The following is a 22,233-nucleotide window of genomic DNA, read 5'->3' on the forward strand; positions in this document are numbered from 1 at the left end:
GACGGAGTGTAGTTAGTGGTAGTAGTAGTAGTAGTAGTACTGTAGTAGTAACTGAAGGAATAATAATTCAAGAGGAAAATGGCCGGGAGGATAATCGCTAAACTCGTGACTTGACTGCTTGCGGCGGAGCTCTGTGATCTACTGGCCACCACCGCAAACCGCTTCTCCTTCTCTCCTTCCTATGTATTCTCCACGGATTTCCTAGTCCAATCTACTCCGTACACATACTCCTCCTCCTCCTCTTCCACACGTACGCCTCCTGCGCCTCTTCCCAATCCCGCAGCCTCCCACTTTTGCTGCCCATGGCCCTCTTTGCCCAATAGCCTGATTATCCACAGGCCTTGAATCTAGGAATCAGGCCCTCCCCTCGCACTTGGATTTTCCTGATTTCAGCTGCTCTCTTTCACCCGGACAACCCTCCTGTCCCACTCATGCAAAACACGACTGGCTCGTGAATGTGCTGCTCGCGTGAATCGCGCTCGGCTCGACCCAATCCTTCATCATGTCCGACCCGCGTCGAGGGGCCGACGAGCCGGCTCAGTCTCCCACGACGCCGTTGCGGAGGGAGCGCGCGCCTACCATCACCATCGATACCTCTGCGGTGAGCTCCTCTAATACGAACGAGCCCCCGGTGCAGATCCTCTCCGACCCCGAGCAGCCATCGCTCCGGCTGAATACCGACACGATCGACTCCTCCGACACTACCGCACACCACAATGGCTCCGGTTCCCCTACGGACATGCGATCCCCGGCCTCCCTGCGCTCCAATGCCTCCTCCGAAGCTCGAGACCGCGAACGAGACCGTGAAAGCCGGCCAACCTCGCCTCATAACATCTCGTCCCCAAAGGCCAAAGCCCCCGAGGCGCATTCCCACTTCCTATCGGTGCCCGGTACGCGATCCCGCGGTAACTCGTTGGAGTCCGAAGACACCAGTCAAACCTCCAGCACATATGGTGGCGAGACCTACGTGCCAAGTGCCTCGCAAGGATCCAACTCTGAGGTGACAAAAAACACCAACGTCGATGACGAGGATGCCCTCACTCCGGACCCGGGCCGTGAAGATGAATTTGAGGTGGAGAACAACAAGTTCGCCTTCTCCCCAGGCCAGCTTAACAAGCTTTTGAATCCAAAGAACTTCGGCGCATTCCGACAACTCGGCGGACTACGAGGACTGGAAAAAGGCTTGCGGACGGATGTTCGGAGTGGACTGAGCGTGGACGAGACGACCCTAGATGGTGTAGTCGAGTTGAGCGATGTCACGTCGTCGGACTCGATGCCCAAGTCAGTTTCGCCAACGCGTCCACCTCCCTCGATTCCCGAAGGAGGTGCAGCGGCGGCATCAGAAGCCGACGGGTCATTCGTAGACCGAAAGCGAGTATACGGCAATAACGTGCTGCCGGAACGGAAGCTCAAGACCATTTGGGAACTGGCTTGGATTGCGTATAACGATAAAGTGCTGATCTTGCTGACGGTTGCCGCGGTTATTTCACTGGCCGTGGGTATCCCGCAGTCACTCCATCCAGCGAAACCTGGTGAGCCGGGTGTGGAATGGGTGGAAGGTCTTGCCATTCTTGTTGCTATCATCATTGTGGTTACGGTTGGTGCTGCAAATGATTGGCAGAAGGAACGACAATTTGCCAAATTGAATAAGAAAAAGGAAAACAGACTGGTCCAGGTTATTCGATCAGGCAAGACCATTGAAATTTCGATTCACGATGTGCTCGTCGGCGATGTGATGCACCTCGAACCCGGTGACCTTGTCCCCGTCGATGGTATCCTGATCGCAGGCCACGATGTGAAATGCGACGAATCTTCGGCTACGGGTGAATCTGATCTCCTACGAAAAACTCCTGGTGACGAAGTCTACCGAGCAATCGAAAAACACGAAGATCTCCGCAAAATGGATCCCTTTATCGTCTCCGGCGCCAAGGTCTCCGAGGGTGTGGGAACGTTCCTCGTTACTGCTGTCGGTGTTCATACCACTCACGGTCGCACAATGATGTCTCTCCAGGAGGAAGGCGAAACGACTCCTCTTCAAACCAAGTTGAATAAGCTGGCCGAGTACATTGCCAAGCTTGGTCTGGCCTCTGGTCTTCTACTGTTTGTTGTGCTTTTCATCAAGTTCCTCGTTCGACTCAAGAATATCGAGGGCGGTGCCGATGCCAAGGGACAGGCTTTCCTTCAGATCTTCATTGTCGCCGTGACCATTGTCGTCGTCGCTGTACCCGAGGGTTTACCGCTAGCAGTAACCCTTGCACTAGCCTTTGCAACGACGCGAATGATCAAAGATAACAACCTGGTACGTTTCCTCAAGGCGTGCGAGACCATGGGTAATGCGACAACCATCTGCTCCGACAAGACTGGTACCCTGACAGTGAATAAAATGAGCGTCGTTTCGGCGACCCTGGGAACGACATCACGCTTTGGAGACAAGTCTGGCACCAACCAATCCAACCAACCTGGTGATGTTTCCGCTGCCGAGTTTGTCAAGACTTTGTCACCTTCTGTCAAGGATCTTCTGATGCAGTCAATCGTTCTCAACTCTACTGCATTCGAAGGAGAACAGGAAGGTGTCAAAACCTTCATCGGCTCCAAGACTGAGACTGCCCTGCTGACCTTTGCTCGTGATTTCATGGGCATGGGGCCTCCAGCAGAAGCCCGAGCAAGTGCAAAGATCCCGCAGATGTTCCCGTTCGACTCGAGTCGCAAGTGCATGGCAGTGGTCGTTCAGCTGGAAAATGGAAAGTATCGCATGCTAGTCAAGGGTGCTGCCGAAATCTTGATGGCCAAGTCCACTCGAATTATCCGTGATCCCACCGACACCCTCACCGAGACGCCTCTGACGGATGAGAACCGGTCTACGCTGGACAACATCATGACAACCTACGCCAACCGTTCCCTGCGATGCATTGCTCTCACCTACCGTGATTTCGAGCAGTGGCCCCCACGTGGTGCGCCCACTTCGGAAGCTGATCGCACCCAGGCAACCTTCGAGCCCATATTCAAGGATATGACGATCATTGGCATCTTTGGTATTCAGGATCCTCTTCGACCTGGTGTTGCAGAGGCGGTGCACACGTGTCAGCGTGCTGGTGTCTTCGTTCGTATGGTCACTGGTGACAACATCATGACGGCCAAGGCTATTGCTCAAGAGTGTGGTATCTACACACCTGGTGGTATTGCTATCGAGGGCCCGAAGTTCCGCAAGCTCAGCACACGTCAAATGAACCAGATCCTTCCTAGATTGCAAGTAATTGGCCGATCTAGCCCTGAAGACAAGAAGATCCTCGTGAACGCTCTGAAGAAACTTGGCGAGACTGTTGCCGTCACTGGTGACGGTACCAATGACGCCCAGGCTTTGAAGAATGCGGATGTCGGTTTCGCTATGGGTATCACCGGTACCGAAGTGGCCAAGGAGGCATCGGATATCATTCTGATGGACGATAACTTTGCATCCATTGTCAAGGCCATGTCATGGGGTCGTACTGTCAGCGATGCGGTCAAGAAGTTCCTCCAATTCCAGATCACGGTCAATATCACTGCTGTGATCCTTACTTTTGTCTCGGCAGTTGCTAGCAGCTCGGAGAATTCCGTCCTCAGTGCAGTGCAGTTGCTTTGGGTTAACCTGATTATGGATACTTTTGCCGCTCTTGCTCTTGCAACAGACCCACCATCGCCCTACGTTCTTGACCGTCGACCGGAATCCAAGGCTGCTCCGCTTATCACTCTCACCATGTGGAAGATGATCATCGGACAGTCGATCTACCAGCTGGTTGTGACGCTCGTGCTGAACTTTGCCGGCAAGTCTATCTTCCCTTCTTGGGACGATGCCCGCATGAAAACCGTGGTCTTCAACACTTTCGTCTTTATGCAAATCTTCAACCAGTACAACTCCCGTCGCATTGACAACAAGCTTAACATTCTTGAGGGTATTTGGCGCAACAAATGGTTTATTGGTATTCAGATCATTATCATCGGAGGTCAAGTTCTGATCATCTTCGTTGGTGGCACTGCATTCTCGGTGAGGCGTCTCAACCAGGGCTCCCAGTGGGCCGTTAGCCTTGTCCTGGGTGCTCTTTCTGTACCCATCGCTGTGGTTATCCGCCTCATCCCCGACGAATTCGTTAGCAAGCTTATTCCACACAGCTGGCATGGTCGTCACCAGAAGAAGGGACCTGAGCTTGTGATCTCGGACGAGGACCGCCGTTACGATTGGAATCCGGCCTTGGAGGAGATTCGCGACCAATTGCAGTTCATCAAGACCGTCCGCGGTGGTCGCCTGCGACACATCCGCCACAAGCTGCAGCACCCGCAAGAATTCTTGCCACGATCTCGCAGCGGCTCTCGCTCTCGTGAATCTTCCATCCCACCCACACCTAATGGCGACAATGGAAGCCCACCTCCCGGTCCCTCTAGCCCCGAGACTCGCTCGCGTCGCAATACCCGGTCACGCTCGAACTCGACGTTCGGACCTGCTGCCGCTATGGCTGGTGTCGTGGCTGGTAGTATCGCCGGCTGGTCTCCCATTGAGCGGAACCACGACGAGGCCGACTCGATCACCTTCCCTACCAACGCTGTGCACGGCGGTCTGGACAACCAGCAGGGTATCGAGATTCACCCTGACACAGCGGCAGATGACCGCATCGTCAGCGAGTACTCTACAAACTCCAAGACCCCTCCCAGTCAAAATCCGGACCTTATTCCATTCTTTGAACATGCGCCTCCGGCGACTGCAGAGCGAGCGCCGTCGAGTCGGGGACGCCGCTCCTTCTCCCAGCGGTCTCACACCAGTCAAAGCCACTCACAGGTGTAATATACAACCCCCACCATCAACTTTCAATACCGTTCATGATAGTTTGAATTCCTCTACTTCAAAAAAAAAGCATTCCGAGGAACGGCGTTGTCGGATTTCCTTCCTTGTCCCTGATATCCCGGGCTCTCCACACATTCATCTCTGTGGCCCTCATCTCTTTGGTTACAATTGTCCAATTTCCGATCTCGGGTATCTTCGTTTTTAATTCCTTTTGTTAATGCTCTCCTCAATCTTCGTGTGTCCGTCCCTTCTGTCGCTGTGTTTTCTGGTTTGTTGGCGGAATTGGAGCCGGCGTACCGTGTACTATTGTTGGGGACTAAAAGAACCTCCTTCATAGACTAACAACCATCTTTCTTTTGCATTTGTGAACCTCATTTGCATTCTTGTACTGGGGGTGGTTGAGGCTTTTTGTAATTCCTTTTTTTTTGGATTGATTTGGCGTTTTTTGGGGCTGGCCGATGTCGTTTTATCTTGGTCTTAGCTCACCTTGAGGGGTACACCCTTAATCTCATTTATAATCCGTTCATTTCTGTTCTTTGATATCTTTCGGACGGTCTTTTTGAAAATAGATCCCCAGTAATCGTTCTCCTCCATCGAGTACGTAGCCAAAACTAGGGAAAAGGTTCAGCCTCAACTGTTTAACTGTCTGCCTGTGTGCCCCACATTTCCACTCCCCGCCATAGGCACTCCAACTCGCCCTCTCCCAATTGTCATCTTACTCCAACATCTAACTCACTTACAATCTGGTCAACTAATTTCCAACTCTTGTACTCGCCATGGATTCACTCACACTCCCCTCTCAGGATGAATTGTTCCGGCGTTGGATCGGCAAGGATATCGCAGATGTCCCCAAGCCAGCCGCCGTGCTCGACCGAGCCATCATTCGCCGGCATTGCGAGCGGATGAAGAAGACAGTCAAAGCTCTAGGTGTTGGGTTCAGAGCACATGTCAAGACACACAAGGTAATTTGATCTACTCTACATACATATCTCTATGCGTACAACCATACTACTTGAGCCTTCTCTAACATCATCGATAGACCTTCCAAATCGCCAGAATGCAAATGGAAAACGGCGATCCAGAAACTAAATTCATCGCCTCGACACTTCTCGAAATCGAAATGCTGCATCGTCTACTAAAAGGCCTCAAGATTCTAAAACGTCCCGTCAACGTCCTCTACGGCATCCCCCTCGTGCCCTCGCACGTCCCACGCCTCGCAGAACTAGCTGCCGAAATCGGTGAAGATAGCATCTCCGTCATGATCGACCATCCAGATCAAATCCCCTATCTACGCCAATTCTTCGAAGTAACCAAATTCCCCGCCTGCGTCTTCGTCAAGGTAGACACCGGCTACCACCGCGCGGGACTGCCGCCCGTCTCCCTGAACAAGAACGGGCTCCTGGAGAAGCTCGCCGACGCCGAAGCAGAGGGCTGGGTGCGTCTACTGGGTTTATACTCACACAGTAGTCTGAGCTATAATGCAAAGAGCGCTGCGGAAGCGATGACGCACCTCATCGCCGAGATCCAGGGTTGCAAAGTCGCGCTGAACATGTGGCTGCCCCTTCTCCCACAGGATCGCGAGCTGATCATCAGCGTCGGCGCAACGCCACAGATCTCATCCTCGCATAATCTTGTCGGTGAAAATACTATTTCTCCCGAGGCCGAAGAACTAAAAGCCCTCCTGCGCAACCCGTGTCCCGAAAACGCAGACGCAAAGATCAAAATCGAACTTCACGCCGGCAACTACCCCATCCTGGATATGCAACAGGTATCAACGAACGCCAGAGACGGCGCCGGCAAATTCGAAGAAGAAATCGCCATGTCCATCGTCGCAGAGGTGTGCAGCGTGTATAACGACGGCGAGCGCGAGAAACCCGAAGCCCTGATTGCCGCTGGTACACTCGCGTTAGGCCGCGAGCCCTGCGCGAATTACCCCGGCTGGGGTGTTCTTTCTTCATGGAGACGGAATGAAGATCCCGGTGCGCCGAGGCTGATTGTTGATCGGATTAGCCAGGAACATGGGATTGTGGCGTGGGAGGCTGGCGTGCAGAGGAGTATTCCGCTTAGTGTGGGACAGATGGTGAGGGTGTTTCCTAATCATTCTTGTGTGGCGGCTGCGTTTTATGGGTGGTATTTTGTTGTTGATTCGGAAAGGGATCGGGATGGGTCGCAGATTGTTGATGTTTGGGTTAGGGGACGGGGGTCGGATGTTTCTGATCCGTTTTTGATGACGAGGTTTCAGTAGGAGGTAATCTTGTATACGCGTCAGTTAGGATTGAGGGTTGGATTCACGATGAATGGGAGGTGGAATCCATTGGGATGTATCAGTTTGGAGGCATTTTCGGCACAGATCATGTATCTGCATTAGCGATGAATTGCTACTGATAGAGACAATTGTTATCTGGAATATGATATATCGATCTTAGTATAGCAAAAACACTTAGGTTATGGCTTCTCCTACGGAGATTAGGTAGCCTTTGTATATCTTACAACAATTATCAAGACTATATCAGTTTGATATGCTTGGGAAAGCGTGTTGCGGTGTCAAGTTAAGGGGCTTCTCTTAGGTTCCTTTATAGATCAAATGAGAAGGTTGTTCAGGTACAGTGAGGATCATGCTGAGCAAACATGTTGATTTACATCTTAAAATGATATATTCACATGGAGTACTATCTATTGCCTTAAAGAAAGGGCAGACCCTCGGAGAATATACACGACAGACAAGCACACTCCAGAGTCGCCAACAAAGCCGAAAAGCTGTAGATTTAATTCATAAGTCAGCAGCCACTTGTATGAGCTAGCAGTCGATCCTTCGGCAGATCAACCCAGCATCTCAAAGGCCTTGTCATCGAACATCTGTCGCGTGTGTTCGAGTATGCAGGAGAAGGGCGATGTTGTTTTCGAGCAGGTTATGCGCATAATAGAACAACTTGTGGAACAGAAAGGAGAGCGCAAAGCTTGACTTGTTCTATTTCGAGGCAGATTGCTATCAGAGTGAGCTACTTTGTACGTAATTGGGCATAATTTGGGAGTATTGTTTCCCTGTCCTGTAGAGGATTGGGATGATTGTGCTGGTCACTTGGCCAGATGTCAGCGAGCAAAAAAGCTGGCAATTTGGCGCCGATTGTCGGTAGTAGCTACCAAGAACCAAACCCCCTAGATGAGAGCTTAAACTTTTCAATCGATCGTGCATGACCTGTGCAGACTCGGAGAAAGTATAATCGGATCTTTGTTTCCGGACAAACCTCCGAAGCCGAGGGGAACCTGGGGAGCGAATTCATAAAACCTTGTTGCTCATGTAGGAAAAATTATGGACAGAAAGAAGCATAGTAAGACAAAAGAGCCGCGTCAGAGTCCTCCCTTCATTGGTATCTTTGTTAAGGCTCCTCACATGAGCCAATCATCAACTCAAAACCCCCCAAAGATGCATAGAAAGGCTGCACATTCTAGCGGGGGCCATATTGACCGTGCAAAAGAGAAACTTTGAAGCAAAGCAATTCCGATTCTCCGAAAAGCTCCATCAATATGACCACCGTATAGGAACAAGGGAAAAGATCAGCTCTCCTTACAGGGCCAACATTCCAGTGAAAGGATTCCCGGAGCTTTAGGGTATGCTGACCTTCCAAATTGGGAAATACATCGACGATCCTGTGAAAAAGCTCGTCGCGGTGTCCCTCGCTCGCGCGGTACTGGGCTCGGAGAAAGCAAGTCAAGCCATCCTTGGCTCGATGGCATCATCGAACAGATAGGGCAGGAACCGATGGCAACATGCATTAGTTTGGCACGACTTGCGTTTTGATGTTTCCCCACATGCGTCAAGCTTGACAACAGCCGTTTCTCCACATCCTAGCATCATCCTGATACAGTGTGAGCTTGATTCTCTTGATTCTTTTTGTTCCTTCAGATGGACATGCCTTCTGGCGAGGTCATTGGATCGGTGCCCGGACCAGCTGGCCTGCGTCCTTGATTGCTGAGGAATGCCGGTATCATAGTGGTGCGGGTGTTACACCAGGGAGCGTGTATGTAGCCTTCCTCCAAGACAGGGTGATGTCAGGATTGGGTTCCACGGTGGACAGGGTAAAATTGGAAGTACGTGGAGAGGGCCATTCTTCTTTTCCTGGATCTGATTATTGGAATTTTTGATTTTCTTCCTATATCTATCATGCCCGAGCTCACCTTTTGATCGTCATCCGCGAATCGACTAACCCGATTTTTTTTCCGATTCTCTTTCATTGAGGTGCTGGACTGTATTGGAGGGTATATATCACGGTATATACGAGCTTCAGTCTCGTCAGTAGTCTGTCGGCCTGAATTGCACATACTTCAACAAGCCAGACGGACCTCTCGAGGTAGTATCAGGGCAGAAAATCAACCTCCCCAAGCACAACAAAACAACCACAAACAATGAAGATCGACGACATTGAAAAAATCCATGGATCACCCTCCCTACACAGCATAAGCCAACATGAGCTCATCAACAGCTCCTCAAGCGAACCAATCAAGGAAACCGTCCACGACCCCAAACCACAAACGAGATTTCGGCGATGGATCACCAACATGAAAGGCGTGGAAACCAGAGGCATCGAGCCTGTACCACTGGAAGAAAGGGAGCCGGTGACTTCGTCAACGTCACTGCACATGATGATTCTCTGGTTCAGCATGAGCTTGGCGACGAATAATATCACTGTCGGGTCGATGGGAACTTTGGTATTAGGGCTGAGCTTCAAGGATGCGGCTATTTGCGCGATTCTGGGGAATTTGGTCGGGACTATGACGGTAGGATATATGAGCACTTGGGGACCTCGAAGTGGGAATAGAACTTTGGTAATTTCATACCCATTCCATGATGGGGAGAGCTATGGCTGGTGCTAATTGTGATAGATTGTCGCCCGCTACTTCATGGGGTACTATCCAAGTAAAGTCTGCAGCGCGCTGAACATCCTCACCAATCTTGGTTATAGCATGGTCAATTGTGTGACCGGTGGCCAGATTCTCTCTCGGGTGTCCGGTGGACACCTTTCAGTACTGGTGGGCATCGTCGTGGTGGCCCTCTCGAGCTGGATAATGGCCATGTTTGGAATGCGCATTTTCCAGATCTATGAACGGTAAGTACGGCCATGAAATAGTAGGCTCAACATGTCCTAACCGTTCATCTAGATTTGCATGGGTCCCTCAATTAATGGTTCTCTGCGTGATGCTCGGCTCTGCAGGCCCTCATTTCGACTTTGAAGTCCACACGCCCGTTTCACGCGGCCGACTCAATGCCAAACGAGTCACCTTCTTCTCTCTAGCTCTATCCATTGCCCTCGCATGGGCTCCACTTGCCGCAGACTACTACGTTTACTACCCACCGCAAATAAAGCGCTGGCGTACCTTCGCCGTAACGGTGCTAGGCAGCTCCCAAGCAATGATAATCACCTTGCTCCTCGGCATCGGACTAGGCACGATGATGGCGAGCTCGCCCACCTACCTCGACAAGTACGGCTCCACTCCAGGAGGTCTCCTGATGGCAGCATATGATGCCCTCGGAGGGTTCGGCAAATTCTGCGCAGTGATCAACGTGCTGGCGCTGGTCGCTAATAACACGCCCGGGGCGTATTCTATGGGAATGAATCTCCAGATGCTGGGTGGCTTCTTCTGGCGTGTTCCCCGGCCAGTCTTTACCACGCTGGCGACTGTGATTTATACCGCTTGTGCGATGGGGGGTCGGAATTCGTTGTACGAAGTGTTTAAGGGGTTCTTACCGCTTATTGGGTATTGGGTGATGATTTGGTTAATTATCGTCATGGAGGAGGACGTGTTCTTCCGTCGGTTGAAGGGGTATGACTGGTCGGCGTGGAATTCGCCGCAGCGACTGCCCGTGGGGATTGCGGCGGGCGTCTCGTTTATAGTTGGATGGGTGGGGGCCATTATTGGAATGGTAAGTTACACATCCTATCTCTGACAATTCAATAGGTATAAGCTAACAGGTGGTTATCCAGAACCAAGTCTATTATCGTGGCCTTCTTGCCCAGATTGCCTCCGGGGCGGACTTGGGCCTGTGGACTGGAGCTGCATTTACAGCCGTAGTCTTCCCACCACTCAGAGCGATGGAACTCTGGTATTTCAGGCGCTAGGCACAGTCAAAGGTTTCTTTTCATTTAAAGATATTTAAACTTTGAACAGGAGGGGGGCCAGGCGAACAAGGATGATCGTGCGCGTTGCATATGATACCGACAGCCCCGGCCCGCGGCCCATGGAGATGAAGATGCCCTCGGTCCGTGCTGATAGATGAGTACATACTCTGCTGCTATTATATTTATGCTAGTTGCATGGGATCTGTAAAGATGAGATTTCGTCTTGTTGTGTTCATTAGAGGGAGCTGCACCGGGGCTCATGCTTGAAGATTAAATATCGAGGTATTAATTGTGAAGTATGAACAAAAGATGAATAAAACACCGAAGCATAGAAAATGCATATCCTCTTTCTCTCAAAATATGCCGAGTCTTTTCATAATTAGTATCTACTTAGTTGTTCCTTAGTGCTAACTTCCCACTCCATCTCTGCAGAGCTTCGACCAATCGAGTTCAATCGTGGCGGGCCCCCCGCACGCCTCAAGCCAAATCACAAGCCGCCGATTTCACGACACGGGACGAACAACAACTGCTAATAAATGCTGACAAGCGCTGGTTGTCGCTTTGCTGGTCAGATTTTTAGCTCAAAAAAGGCCCGTACCTCCCCTGGACTCTTTGGCAAAGGCACCTCACGCACTCTGGACCTTGAGAGACCCCTGCAACACCCATGGACAACGCGACTTCTTTGGCGTCGCAGTCACTGACTGACGCAGTGAGGGCCCTCCTCGACTCTGCCCCTCGACAATGGCTCCCCTACGCTCTGGGCTTACTGGTAGGCTATCCTCTTCTCACGGGTAGCTTGCGCTACCAGCGAGTGCGAAATATGTACAAAAAGTACCCCTATGCCACTCGGGAAGACATGGCCAATATGACCGACGACCACGCATTCGAGATCCAGAAAGCTGTCGCACAGCTCGAGTTCCCGTTTATGTTTATCAAATCGCTGCAATTTGCCTTGTTCAGGGTATGTCCAAGCTATACCCATGGATGATACCTATCATCCAACAACAAACCCTTCCCATGTATCATCAACGTATCTGACAACCACCCAGACCTACGGCATCCCAACAATCTCCCACGTCCTCACCAAGACCAGCCAATTCTCCAGCCCAGAAACATCTCTCAAGCGATACACAGACACAAGCGCCCTCGTCCAAGAAATGGTCGGCAACAACCCAACCTCCGCACGAGCCTACACCTCCTTCGCCCGCACCCGCTTCCTGCACGCCGGCTACCGAGCCTCGGGCAAAATCCTCGACGACGACATGCTCTACACACTCGCCCTCTTCGCCCTCGAACCAATCCGCTTCATCAACCGGTACGAGTGGCGCCAGCTCAGCGATCTAGAGCGCTGCGCTATCGGCACGTTCTGGAAGAGTGCCGGTGATGCGTTGGGTATTGGGTACGAGAAGTTGCCGTCTGGTGCGACGGGATTCAAGGATGGAATTCAGTGGTTGGAGGAAATTACTGCGTGGAGTGAGGAATATGAGGAGAAGTGTATGGTGCCTGATGCGAAGAATCGGGAGACGGCTGATCAGACTACGGCCGTGTTGCTGTATATGTTGCCCGAGGTGTTGCATCCGGTTGGATTGCAGTTTGTTTCGTTTATGATGGATGAGCGGTTGCGGAAGGCGATGCTGTATGTTGCAACTTTCCCATTCTAACTCCGACCTTTTGATATTTTGATATTTGCGACTAACGAGTGTTTATAGTTACGACGCACCTTCTTCCATCGCGGTCGTTGTCTTCTCAAGCCTGCTCACCATCCGCAAGCTGTTCTTGCGGTATCTATCTCTGCCTCGGCCGTACTTCTTGCGCTCTATTTCTCACACTGATAAACCCGATGAGAATAACCGGTTCTTCCTCACCCAGTGGGAAGCGGCGCCTTATTATGTCAAGCCGACATTCTGGAATCGCTGGGGTCCCACTGCGTTGCTAACCCGGATTCTTGGTCGACCTGTGCCTGGTGACGAGGGTGATAAGTATTATCCTCAAGGGTATAGTATTAAAGACGTTGGCCCGAAGTACTTCGAGGGTAAGGGGCGGAAAGCGATTGATGAGTCCATGGAGGAGTTCAAGGGGTATCGGACTGGAAAGTGCCCATTCCATTGAGTAGGGGCACGAGAATGGAGACTCTGAGGGAAGCTCAGCAATCTTGGGTGAGATAGAAGGGAAGGTCATGTTCGTTGTAGACAAGCGAAACTTTATTACGACCTAATCAATACAGATAGGCTCATACTCATTGCACTATATGAAAGTTGTGTGGCACCATGATGCTAAGCACATAATACATTCAATAGCCCTTATACAGTGATAGTTCAAAATCCTGAAGCATTAGTCAGAAAGAAAGGCCTAGGTAGATACCCTTCAGCCTTCTCTATTTTTAAAGATCATCTTTTTAGAGAGCTCTAGTAAGACATCTCAATTTATCTTATGAGACTCCACTGTATACCTATGCAAAACCGCTACTCACGGATAGTAATCTCCGTGTCCTTATACTATTTTATAATCGTAAGGGACGTAGTGTCACGAGAGTTTCTTATACTGCCATGAGTATGATCCTACAAATAGACGAGACACACGATGCCTCTCTACTATGATGATGAATCCCAGACAATCAAAGTCATTTCGTCAATTGCTTTTCCAGTATGTATTCTGGCCCGGCGGTGGGGAAAAACCACCAGAAACCGACAGGAAAAAATAGAGACAGAATAAAAAAGGGGTACATTAGGCGCTCAAACAAGATACTTGGGGTCGGAGCCGGACCCGTGTGGAGCCTAGCCCCGTACACATAAGAGAATGTAGGCTTTATCGAAGGGTATTACTGCGAGCAAGTCTCAAAAATGCTGGGTAATCAGCAAATTTAGACCTCCTCCTCGAGACCGCCCTCCTCAGCGAGGCTAAAAAAAAGGTCAGTATGATGTATCCATCAGCGAAGTATTCTTGGAAAAGGGATTGCTTACTACTCCTCCTCGCCCTCGGAGATGGAGGCTTCCTGGTACTGCTGGTACTCGGAGACGAGATCGTTCATGTTGCTCTCAGCTTCAGTGAACTCCATCTCGTCCATACCCTCACCAGTGTACCAATGCAAGAAAGCCTTGCGACGGAACATGGCAGTGAACTGATCGCCAATACGCTTGAACAGCTCCTGGATGGAGGTCGAGTTACCGACGAAGGTGGAGGACATGCGGAGACCACGGGGAGGAACGGAGCACAGAGCGGTCTGAACGTTGTTGGGAATCCACTCAACGAAGTAGCTGGTGTTCTTGTTCTGGATGTTGCGCATCTGGTCCTCAACCTCCTTCATGGAGACCTTACCGCGGAAGAGAGCAGAGCAGGTGAGGTAACGGCCGTTGCGGAAGTCAGAAGCAGCCATCATGTTCTTGGGGTCGAACATCTGCTGGGTCAGCTCGGGAACGCTGACCTGGCGGTACTGGTGGGCACCGCGGCTGGTCAGGGGAGCGAAGCCGACCATGAAGAAGTGCAGACGAGGGAAGGGAACCATGTTGACAGCCAGCTTGCGGAGATCGGAGTTGAGCTGACCGGGGAAACGGAGGGAGGTGGTGACACCGGACATGACGGCAGAGACCAGGTGGTTCAGGTCACCGTAGGAGGGGGAGTTGAGCTTGAGGGTGCGCATGCAGATGTCGTACAGAGCCTAGAGAAACAGAAGAGATTGAGTTAGTTGATCCCCAAGAGAGCAGCAGAGCAACAGATATTCCCTGACAATGGGTTCATACCTCGTTGTCAATACAGAAGGTCTCGTCGGAGTGCTCAACGAGCTGGTGGACGGACAGAGTGGCGTTGTAAGGCTCGACAACGGTGTCGGAGACCTTGGGGGAGGGGACGACGGAGAAAGTAGCCATCATACGGTCGGGGAACTCCTCACGGATCTTGGAGATCAGGAGTGTACCCATACCGGCACCGGTACCACCACCCAGGGAGTGGGTGATCTGGAAACCCTGGAGGCAGTCGCAAGCCTCGGCCTCACGACGGACGACATCGACGACCTGGTCGACGAGCTCGGCACCCTCGGTGTAGTGACCCTTGGCCCAGTTGTTACCGGCACCGGACTGACCGAAGACGAAGTTGTCGGGACGGAAGAGCTTGCCAAAGGGACCGGCACGGACAGCGTCCATGGTACCGGGCTCGAGATCGACCAGAACGGCACGGGGAACGTACTTGTCACCGCTAGCCTAGAAAAACCGAAGATCCATTGATTAGATTCGACACCGAGTATCTCTTCGATAGACATGTAACTTACGTGGGTGAAGTAGACGTTCAGGCGCTCCAGCTGGAGGTCGGAGGTACCGTTGTAGCTAGCCAAAAATATCAGACCGCCATTCCGCGTCGAGTAGTATTGTCGAGGGGAGGTTATCGAAGAAACTTACTGGCCATCGCCGTCAAGGCCGTGCTCACCAGCAATGGTCTGCCTGTAGTTCGAGTCAGTATGTTTTGTCCATATAAACTCGCAATTGGGGTGTTGCTTTGTTGTGCTGGGGAGTTTTTTGACGGGCGTGGCACGTACCAGAAAGCGGCACCGATTTGGTTACCCTACAAACCCCCCAAATTCCGGTTAGTCAAACCATCACATTCCTCACTTCATCCTCCACGTGTTTCTGGACGTCACTTACACACTGGCCGGTCTGGAGGTGGACCTAGATAGTCGTCGAAAAAGAGGAGGTTAGCACAGGCTGAACAGGTGGGGTTTGTCGACCTTCAGGGGTAAAGGGAAAACACAGGACGCGTCGGATCGGGGTTGGACGTACAATCTCACGCATTGTGGATGGAAATTGGCGGTATGAAGTGGGAGAAGGGTATTGGAAAGGAGGACGAGGAGGGTTGATGACCAGAAGTCCAGGAGATGGAGAGGAGGAGAGGAGGAAAAGGTCGGTGTGTGGGCGTGGGGATCAACAACAAACCAGGCCAAAAGGAACGTTCAGGGGGGGGGAGATGTCCCGATTGGGGTTAGTGCAATTGGGCCAGTCAGGTGGGGATCAGGTGATCTCACTTGATGGGAAGTGCGCGAACCACACTTTGGACTTTTGTTTGTTCTGTTTGCTTTTGGGTATCGTTGGGCCAAACCATGCATGGATTAGTCATTAGCTATGAGATGACAACACTATCATTACACTTGAGAGATACACCGTCCTGTCCGTCTATTGCGATCATGTTCCTGGCTCTTTGATGGGCAAGATACTCTTACTTCTCACTCTCCAGCCAGTCTCCGAACCCTTGCAATCGCTGGTTCTCTTCCTCGTTCTCGGCATCAAGGCCCCGCTCCGCCATGTCCTCCAGAGCTGCCCGTCGCTCATTGGTCTTCTTAAACTTCTCACGTCCGACCTGGAGGTAGGCCTTAATCTGGGTGCCGCCGAAGAATCGGCCATCCAGGCGCTAGAAGGAACATTAGCGTCAGAAAAGATCAGACAATTGAAAGAGTTCTGAGATAGGTATCGAATCCCTCGGAAGATATAGGACTGAAAGAGATGTCAAGAAAAAGGGAGGGTAAACACATACTGCAATGCATTTTTGGGCATCCTCGTGTTCGGCAAATTTTACGGTCACCACTCCTGCTGGCTCCAGGTCGTAGAGCACTACATTAGTGACCTCTCCGAACTTGGAGCATTCGTTTCGAACATCGTCTTTGATGTCCAGAATTGCCTCGACATCGGTCTTTGTAGTAAGAGTCAGTCTCACTAGATTCGTAGCCAATAAGAATATAATAGACGGGCTTACCTGGAGCTCCTCCAACGTGAACAGGCCTTTCAGGACTACCGTCCGTTCCTGGCGGACGCCAATATTATTCCGGGCAAACGGGTCGTCATCATCCCAATCCGTCAACAAACTGCGTGGATAATGAATGTTAGCGCTAAACAAAGAAAACATCGGTCAAGAGCAACACAAACCGGTTCAATTCCTCCGTCCGCTCTATGATCTTACGCCTGTCACGAGGCGCAGACTTGGCCGGGGCCTCCGTTTGATTTTTAAAAGACAGTTCAGCTGCCTGCACTCTCATCGGCTCCTTTCCTGCCAAGGGAACGTTGCCCTCGCGGAAATCAGTCTCGTCAACCATCTGAATGGCTAGGGAGACGGATTCTGGACGGAAGTAGACCACCAGGGCTTCACCCTTGAATTTGCCACTCTCATCGTAGTACATCTTGATGCGTGGACCGCCGCTATCAATTTCTCGGGCGATGACACCCCAACGAGCGAACTTTTGTTCAATTTCATCCCGATCGGTGTCCACAGGCAGGCCAGTGACCCAAACCGCGTGATTTACACGCGGCTTCTTTGCCTTGTTTCCCTTTGCCTAGAAGAAGATTAGGAATAAAGCCGAAAACTTTTTTTTAACACAACCTGAATTATCGGAGCACTTACATCGCCAGCTGGCAGCTTCCGCTTTTTCATTTCACGGGGGTTAACCACCTCATCTTCGTCAACGCCTGCAACCTTGTAGGCCTCTTGCTGTTGCTTAAGAAGCTCCTCATCAACCTAAAATGGCATATTAAGTTAGCACCCAAAGGTACAAGGACAACAATGCCGATTTTACAGTCCCGACGGAATTGCGAGGCTCGCAGAATTAAGGAACGAGCAGAGCCCAATATTATACAAAACATACCTTCTGAACCCAGCGCTTGATGCCGGTATCATACTCAAACTCCTGCCCATCCTCAGTTTCCAGGATGAACTTTTCATCGACCATGGACCACGAGATGCGTGGGTCGCTATCAAACTCCGCCGGGTCCTGCGGGAACGCAGGTGTGTCTGCGGAGGCCCCGACCGAGGCCATCTCGAGTCTGTAGGACTGTTGCTGAGCGATCAAGAATGGAAATAGAAGTAGTATTCGATTTGTCAGCGATCGCGGGGGTGGGCGTGGGAGTGAGAAAACAGAACGAGAGGTCGCGGGGGCGCGGGTCGCAAGTCGCGGGGGTTCGCGCGGGAAGCTCTTGGAAGGAGCTCCGAGCTCTCCAGGACTGAAACAGCCTTACCCGTGGATCGCTCATTGCTTACGGTAAGGGATGCTCTAACGTTCATTTCAACTACAGGCACAACTTCGCAATGAGGAAATAGTGATAGCGATATCTTGGTTTTTTATTCTTGTATTTGAAAGGGTATCTGGAACATGCTAAGAAAAAAAAATGAAGGGGGAAAAATAGCTCAGAGCCAAGAGAAATGAAAGCGATACAGAGTATCCAAAGCCCACAATCCGTTTTGCTTAATGATGAAGATGGACACAGGATTGACAAGGACCGCACCGAGAGTTAGAAAAGTTAAAAAAAAAATTAAAGTATTAAAGAAGGAGTGAGTTGCAAGGCGAGATCAATCAAGCCTTGGTGTCAATGGTGGTAGTTTGCTCTCCAGTGGGAGTCATGGTACGCTTGGAGCCAGCATCGCTGCTCTCAACGCCGTTGACAATGTCGCGAGTAACCTCGACGTAGTCATACTGGGGATATTAGTTAGCAAAGAATGTATTGTATGCAGAAGATTTGAGGTATAACTTACGGCAAACTCGCCAATCTCGGCATCATCGATACCCAGGATCTCATCCTCCTCAGGAGCACGCAGGCTAAGACCGGGAATGAGGTTCATGATGAACAGGATAATGCAGGTTCCAACAAAGGAGTAGGCAAATCCAGTGACGGAGTCAGCAAGCTGGTAACCGAGCTGAATGTAGTTGTGGTTGATCCAGCCACCGGGGATCTCGGTGACGCCGTCGAGGTGCGCAATGTAGTCACTAATAGCAATTAGTATAGTGCCGTAATAAACCGATAGAAGGCTTGACTTACGCAGCAAAGAGACCGGTGAGCAGGTTGCCGACCAGACCGCCAACGGCGTGGACAGCGAAGATATCCAGGGCATCATCAACGCGGAGCAGGAACTTCAGCTTGGTGGCGTAGTTGCAGGCAATGGCACCGACAACACCGAAGATGAAGGCAGCCCAGGGAGTAACGAAGCCAGAGCCAGGAGTAATGGCGACCAGACCGGCGATAACACCGGAGCAGAAACCGACAGTAGACCACTTGCGCTCCAGACGGTAGTCGAGCAAGCACCAGGTAACACCACCAACGGAGGCAGCGAGGTTAGTCACGACGGCAGCCATGACAGCGCGCAGGTTAGCGGACAGGGCGGAACCAGCGTTGAAGCCGAACCATCCAACCCAGAGGAAGACAGTTCCAATAACGACGTGAGTGACGTTGTGAGGACGGTAGTTGAGCTCGTGAGTGCCGTGGCCGCGACGCTTGCCCAGCATCAGGGAGTAAGCCAGAGCAGCGGAACCGGAAGCGATGTGGACGGGAGTACCACCGGCGAAGTCGAGACCACCCAGCTTGAAGACCCAACCGGAAGCATTCCAGGTCCAGCAAGCAATGGGATCGTAGATAACGGTAGTCCAGATGAACATGAAGATGATGCAGGGCAGCATGCGACCACGCTCAGCAACGGCACCGACGGCGAGAGCAACACTATATGAAGTCAATGAGCCATTCCTAGCAAGATCCCGTCCCAGTTGATTATAGTACTCACGTAATAGCAGCGAACATGCCCTGGAAGATGGCAAACAGGATATCCGGGACCTTGGAGCTGCCAACAGATGGCGCCGCCAGAACATCCTTCATACCGAAGTTGGACAGATCACCGATGAACTTTCCAGCAGTGTGGGAGAAAGACAAAGAGTAACCCCAGAAGAACCATTGGAACGAAACCACACCGACCGACATGATGGACAGCCATATCAAAGAGAGGGCAGACTTGCGACGAGCGAGACCGGAGTAGAAGAAACTATGAAACGACGTGTTAGCAAGGCTTGACCCTTCGACAGCTTGTATCTCAAGAGCAACTTACCCAACACCGGGAATCATGAGCAAGACGAGGGCGGATGAAGTTACTACCCAAGCAATATCACCGGCCTAGATAGTCCTTGTCAGTCATCACCTTTGAATTGAATACACTCAATTCTCATCAATGCTTACATTGTAATAGATGTTCAGGTCCTCCGTCAACGAGTCACCACCAGTGCCCGTGGCGGAGCCGTTGTAGGCCACCGGGTATGCAGACATGGTGATACCAGATGTGTTTAGACGTGTGTAAGTGTTTCACAATAGGGGAGCACGATAACCGGCACAGCCAGATAGGTCACTCAAGGACAGGGGAGGCGATGATAGGCTTAGGGATTCCGAAGGTCAACCGAGTAGATAGGACGACCAAAGGGGAGCAAAGTCAAGGAAAAGGATAGATCCAAGGAAGATGATTCTTAAACCAACCGGCCTGCGGAGCTGGAAAGGGGAAGATGGATTGGAAAAAAGAAAAGCTGATCTATCCAGCACCTGCAGGGACTGGGTCTGATAATTAAATAGCGACAGGCAATATTTCGTATGTCTAGGCCAGACACGCAGGGCCCCACCATCGGCCACGCTAGAAAGCGCAGCATCGCATTCGATCTTGGGCTCCGCGATAGTGGGAACCAGCTTGTGGTCATGATGATTACTGGCATGATTCATCGGATCGAACTGATAGCCAGGGCCAAGCCAGCCCCATTTCAGCCATGTCCGGGATTTAGGAGGACTGTGGGCATGGTTGTATGGATCCGGGACGGGGATTTACGGGATGGGGTAGGAGTATAATTACGGGGTATACAATTGACTCTAGTAAAGATGCCGCAATGAAGCAAAGAAGAAACTATCATTTTTTGCTTGTTGGCAGAGAGACTGTGCTTAGATCTTAATGCATAGCATGATGTTATACTGCAAATGTTTACAGAAATTCTCCGATCCCAGCCAGGTACCGTAAGGGTATTTCTTTTCTGTATGCCGTGGCAGACCAGGGGAATTGAAGTGTGACGCCGAATAGGGCTCGTCAGCATTGGAGAGTGCAGGAGCGATAAGCAGGGGTTCGGAATCGCTAGGGTGATAGCACGATTGGGTTATTTGAGTGACAGATGGAGGCGAATAATGGGAATTGACAGGGAAACCGCTCTAATCGCCAGTAATCAGCCAGCCTAATCAGCCATATCAACAAGAGAAAAAATTTAAAAAACAATAAAACAATGGGTGGGAATTAAGGATACCCGCGGTGGAGGTCTACGACTGGCTGTAGATATGCAAGTCCACAGTGGGCCAATCAACGGCTACAGTGCTTATCTGCACCCTCATCCTTAAAAGCATCTTGCGACTGGTCCGCAAAGGTACTAAACACGACAACAGCGTCGCCTGCCGCGGAGTTTTAGACGATAATTGTTTCAAACTATGAATATGTAACATAAATTTGCCGACTCTATAAGACAATTAGAAATTGAACTCTTCGGAAAGAGCTTGTCGTGCTCAAAAGTGTAATCCTGAATATTGTAAGGTACATCTATCCCAAAAAGGTCTTATCAGACACCTTATGATCAGCCAATCAGCGCCCGATCACTCGGCCTGTCAGAGCTGCTTATCGTTGCCTCGTCCGAACCTTCGCCCTTCGGACCTCACTCCCTAAGCATCACCCTTTCATATCATCAGACACTTCGTATTTTATTCGTTCCCAAATAAAACAAAGTCTGGCTCTTGGCAATTCCCTCTCTATACTTCCCGCCTCTGACGACACCAAAGAATATGCAAATCATGAGACTTCCACCAGTACAACCATTCCGCCGGTACATGGCCTGAGCCTCGAAGGTCGAGCATCGATTTTTGAAGCTTGAGCCGTTCAATGATTGCCATCACCCCTCGCATTTCAAATGCATATAATGCGAGTCTAGAGGATTTCCAAATTAGGAGTAGTCACTTCCCATTCTCCGGGTCCGGGATAATGGAGACCCCTACTCCACTTGCCAGGGACATGACCTCCCTCCGAGAACGCATGGGGCGCAGTGCGACGGTTTTGCTCCCTGCCACGCGGTCCGCGGAGTGCCAAGCCATGATAAGCCTTCAAGTGCTCATTGGTTGTGGAGGCGTAAGCTGGTGTAGGGCTTGAAGTCGGCATCCCGACCTTCTTCTTGGCATCGCTTCCAGCGGGCTTCGACTGGTCACCCTCCCCAGAGAGTTCGTTTGACTGACGTCGAGATGCAGGATCTATCTGTGCCGCTATTGACTTCTCCTCGCCTCTTGGACCTTGGTTGATGGACATCTCGCCCAAAGTCGATTCCTTCCTTCGATGAGACGTTGGAGGTGGCCGTGTCGCCTCGGGCACAGTCTCATTCGCTAGTGCATGTCGTGCTCGTCATATCAAGGGCCATTTTGAGAATATGAGATCTATTATTCGTTTCTGACTGCAAATGACCGTCCGTCTATATTGACTTCTCAAGTTCTATATGATAGAAAATTACCAGCC

At 51.1% G+C, this 22,233-nt stretch overlaps 8 protein-coding genes across 8 annotated transcripts; 4 read left to right on the forward strand and 4 right to left on the reverse strand.

Moving 5' to 3' along the window:
• Positions 1-502: 502 nt before the first annotated feature.
• pmcA (putative P-type calcium ATPase) lies at positions 503-4,813 on the forward strand (the record flags this gene model as incomplete). Its single annotated transcript, XM_056704277.1, has 1 exon — positions 503-4,813. The coding sequence occupies one exon, from the start codon at positions 503-505 to the stop codon at positions 4,811-4,813; it is 4,311 nt and encodes a 1,436-aa protein (XP_056550237.1).
• Positions 4,814-5,589: 776 nt separating this feature from the next.
• Positions 5,590-7,058, forward strand: N7496_011365 (uncharacterized protein; the record flags this gene model as incomplete). The annotated part of the gene is made up of 2 exons (XM_056704278.1): positions 5,590-5,775; positions 5,853-7,058. 2 exons carry the CDS (start codon positions 5,590-5,592, stop codon positions 7,056-7,058), a joined length of 1,392 nt encoding a protein of 463 aa, XP_056550238.1.
• Positions 7,059-9,217: 2,159 nt separating this feature from the next.
• Positions 9,218-11,087, forward strand: N7496_011366 (purine-cytosine permease family protein; the record flags this gene model as incomplete). The annotated part of the gene is made up of 5 exons (XM_056704279.1): positions 9,218-9,589; positions 9,695-9,918; positions 9,971-10,733; positions 10,783-10,913; positions 10,979-11,087. The coding sequence occupies 5 exons, from the start codon at positions 9,218-9,220 to the stop codon at positions 11,085-11,087; spliced, it is 1,599 nt and encodes a 532-aa protein (XP_056550239.1).
• Positions 11,088-11,593: 506 nt separating this feature from the next.
• N7496_011367 (uncharacterized protein) lies at positions 11,594-13,038 on the forward strand (the record flags this gene model as incomplete). Its single annotated transcript, XM_056704280.1, has 3 exons — positions 11,594-11,890; positions 11,979-12,565; positions 12,639-13,038. 3 exons carry the CDS (start codon positions 11,594-11,596, stop codon positions 13,036-13,038), a joined length of 1,284 nt encoding a protein of 427 aa, XP_056550240.1.
• Positions 13,039-13,789: 751 nt separating this feature from the next.
• N7496_011368 (tubulin beta chain) lies at positions 13,790-15,707 on the reverse strand (the record flags this gene model as incomplete). The annotated part of the gene is made up of 8 exons (XM_056704281.1): positions 13,790-13,826; positions 13,890-14,584; positions 14,667-15,122; positions 15,191-15,245; positions 15,318-15,359; positions 15,455-15,480; positions 15,561-15,584; positions 15,696-15,707. The coding sequence occupies 8 exons, from the start codon at positions 15,705-15,707 to the stop codon at positions 13,790-13,792; spliced, it is 1,347 nt and encodes a 448-aa protein (XP_056550241.1).
• Positions 15,708-16,128: 421 nt separating this feature from the next.
• On the reverse strand, positions 16,129-17,716 carry N7496_011369 (U2 snRNP complex subunit CUS2; the record flags this gene model as incomplete). The annotated part of the gene is made up of 6 exons (XM_056704282.1): positions 16,129-16,320; positions 16,444-16,599; positions 16,663-16,771; positions 16,833-17,236; positions 17,305-17,418; positions 17,546-17,716. 6 exons carry the CDS (start codon positions 17,714-17,716, stop codon positions 16,129-16,131), a joined length of 1,146 nt encoding a protein of 381 aa, XP_056550242.1.
• A 534-nt stretch (positions 17,717-18,250) lies between these two features.
• On the reverse strand, positions 18,251-19,982 carry N7496_011370 (ammonium permease MEP2; the record flags this gene model as incomplete). The annotated part of the gene is made up of 6 exons (XM_056704283.1): positions 18,251-18,370; positions 18,430-18,661; positions 18,714-19,388; positions 19,450-19,704; positions 19,768-19,832; positions 19,896-19,982. 6 exons carry the CDS (start codon positions 19,980-19,982, stop codon positions 18,251-18,253), a joined length of 1,434 nt encoding a protein of 477 aa, XP_056550243.1.
• Positions 19,983-21,657: 1,675 nt separating this feature from the next.
• Positions 21,658-22,029, reverse strand: N7496_011371 (uncharacterized protein; the record flags this gene model as incomplete). Its single annotated transcript, XM_056704284.1, has 1 exon — positions 21,658-22,029. One exon carries the CDS (start codon positions 22,027-22,029, stop codon positions 21,658-21,660), a length of 372 nt encoding a protein of 123 aa, XP_056550244.1.
• Positions 22,030-22,233: the final 204 nt, after the last annotated feature.

The sequence above is a fragment of the Penicillium cataractarum genome (assembly GCF_028827025.1).
Source record: "Penicillium cataractarum strain IBT 29864 chromosome Unknown utg000009l, whole genome shotgun sequence".
Classification (NCBI taxonomy): domain Eukaryota; kingdom Fungi; phylum Ascomycota; class Eurotiomycetes; order Eurotiales; family Aspergillaceae; genus Penicillium; species Penicillium cataractarum.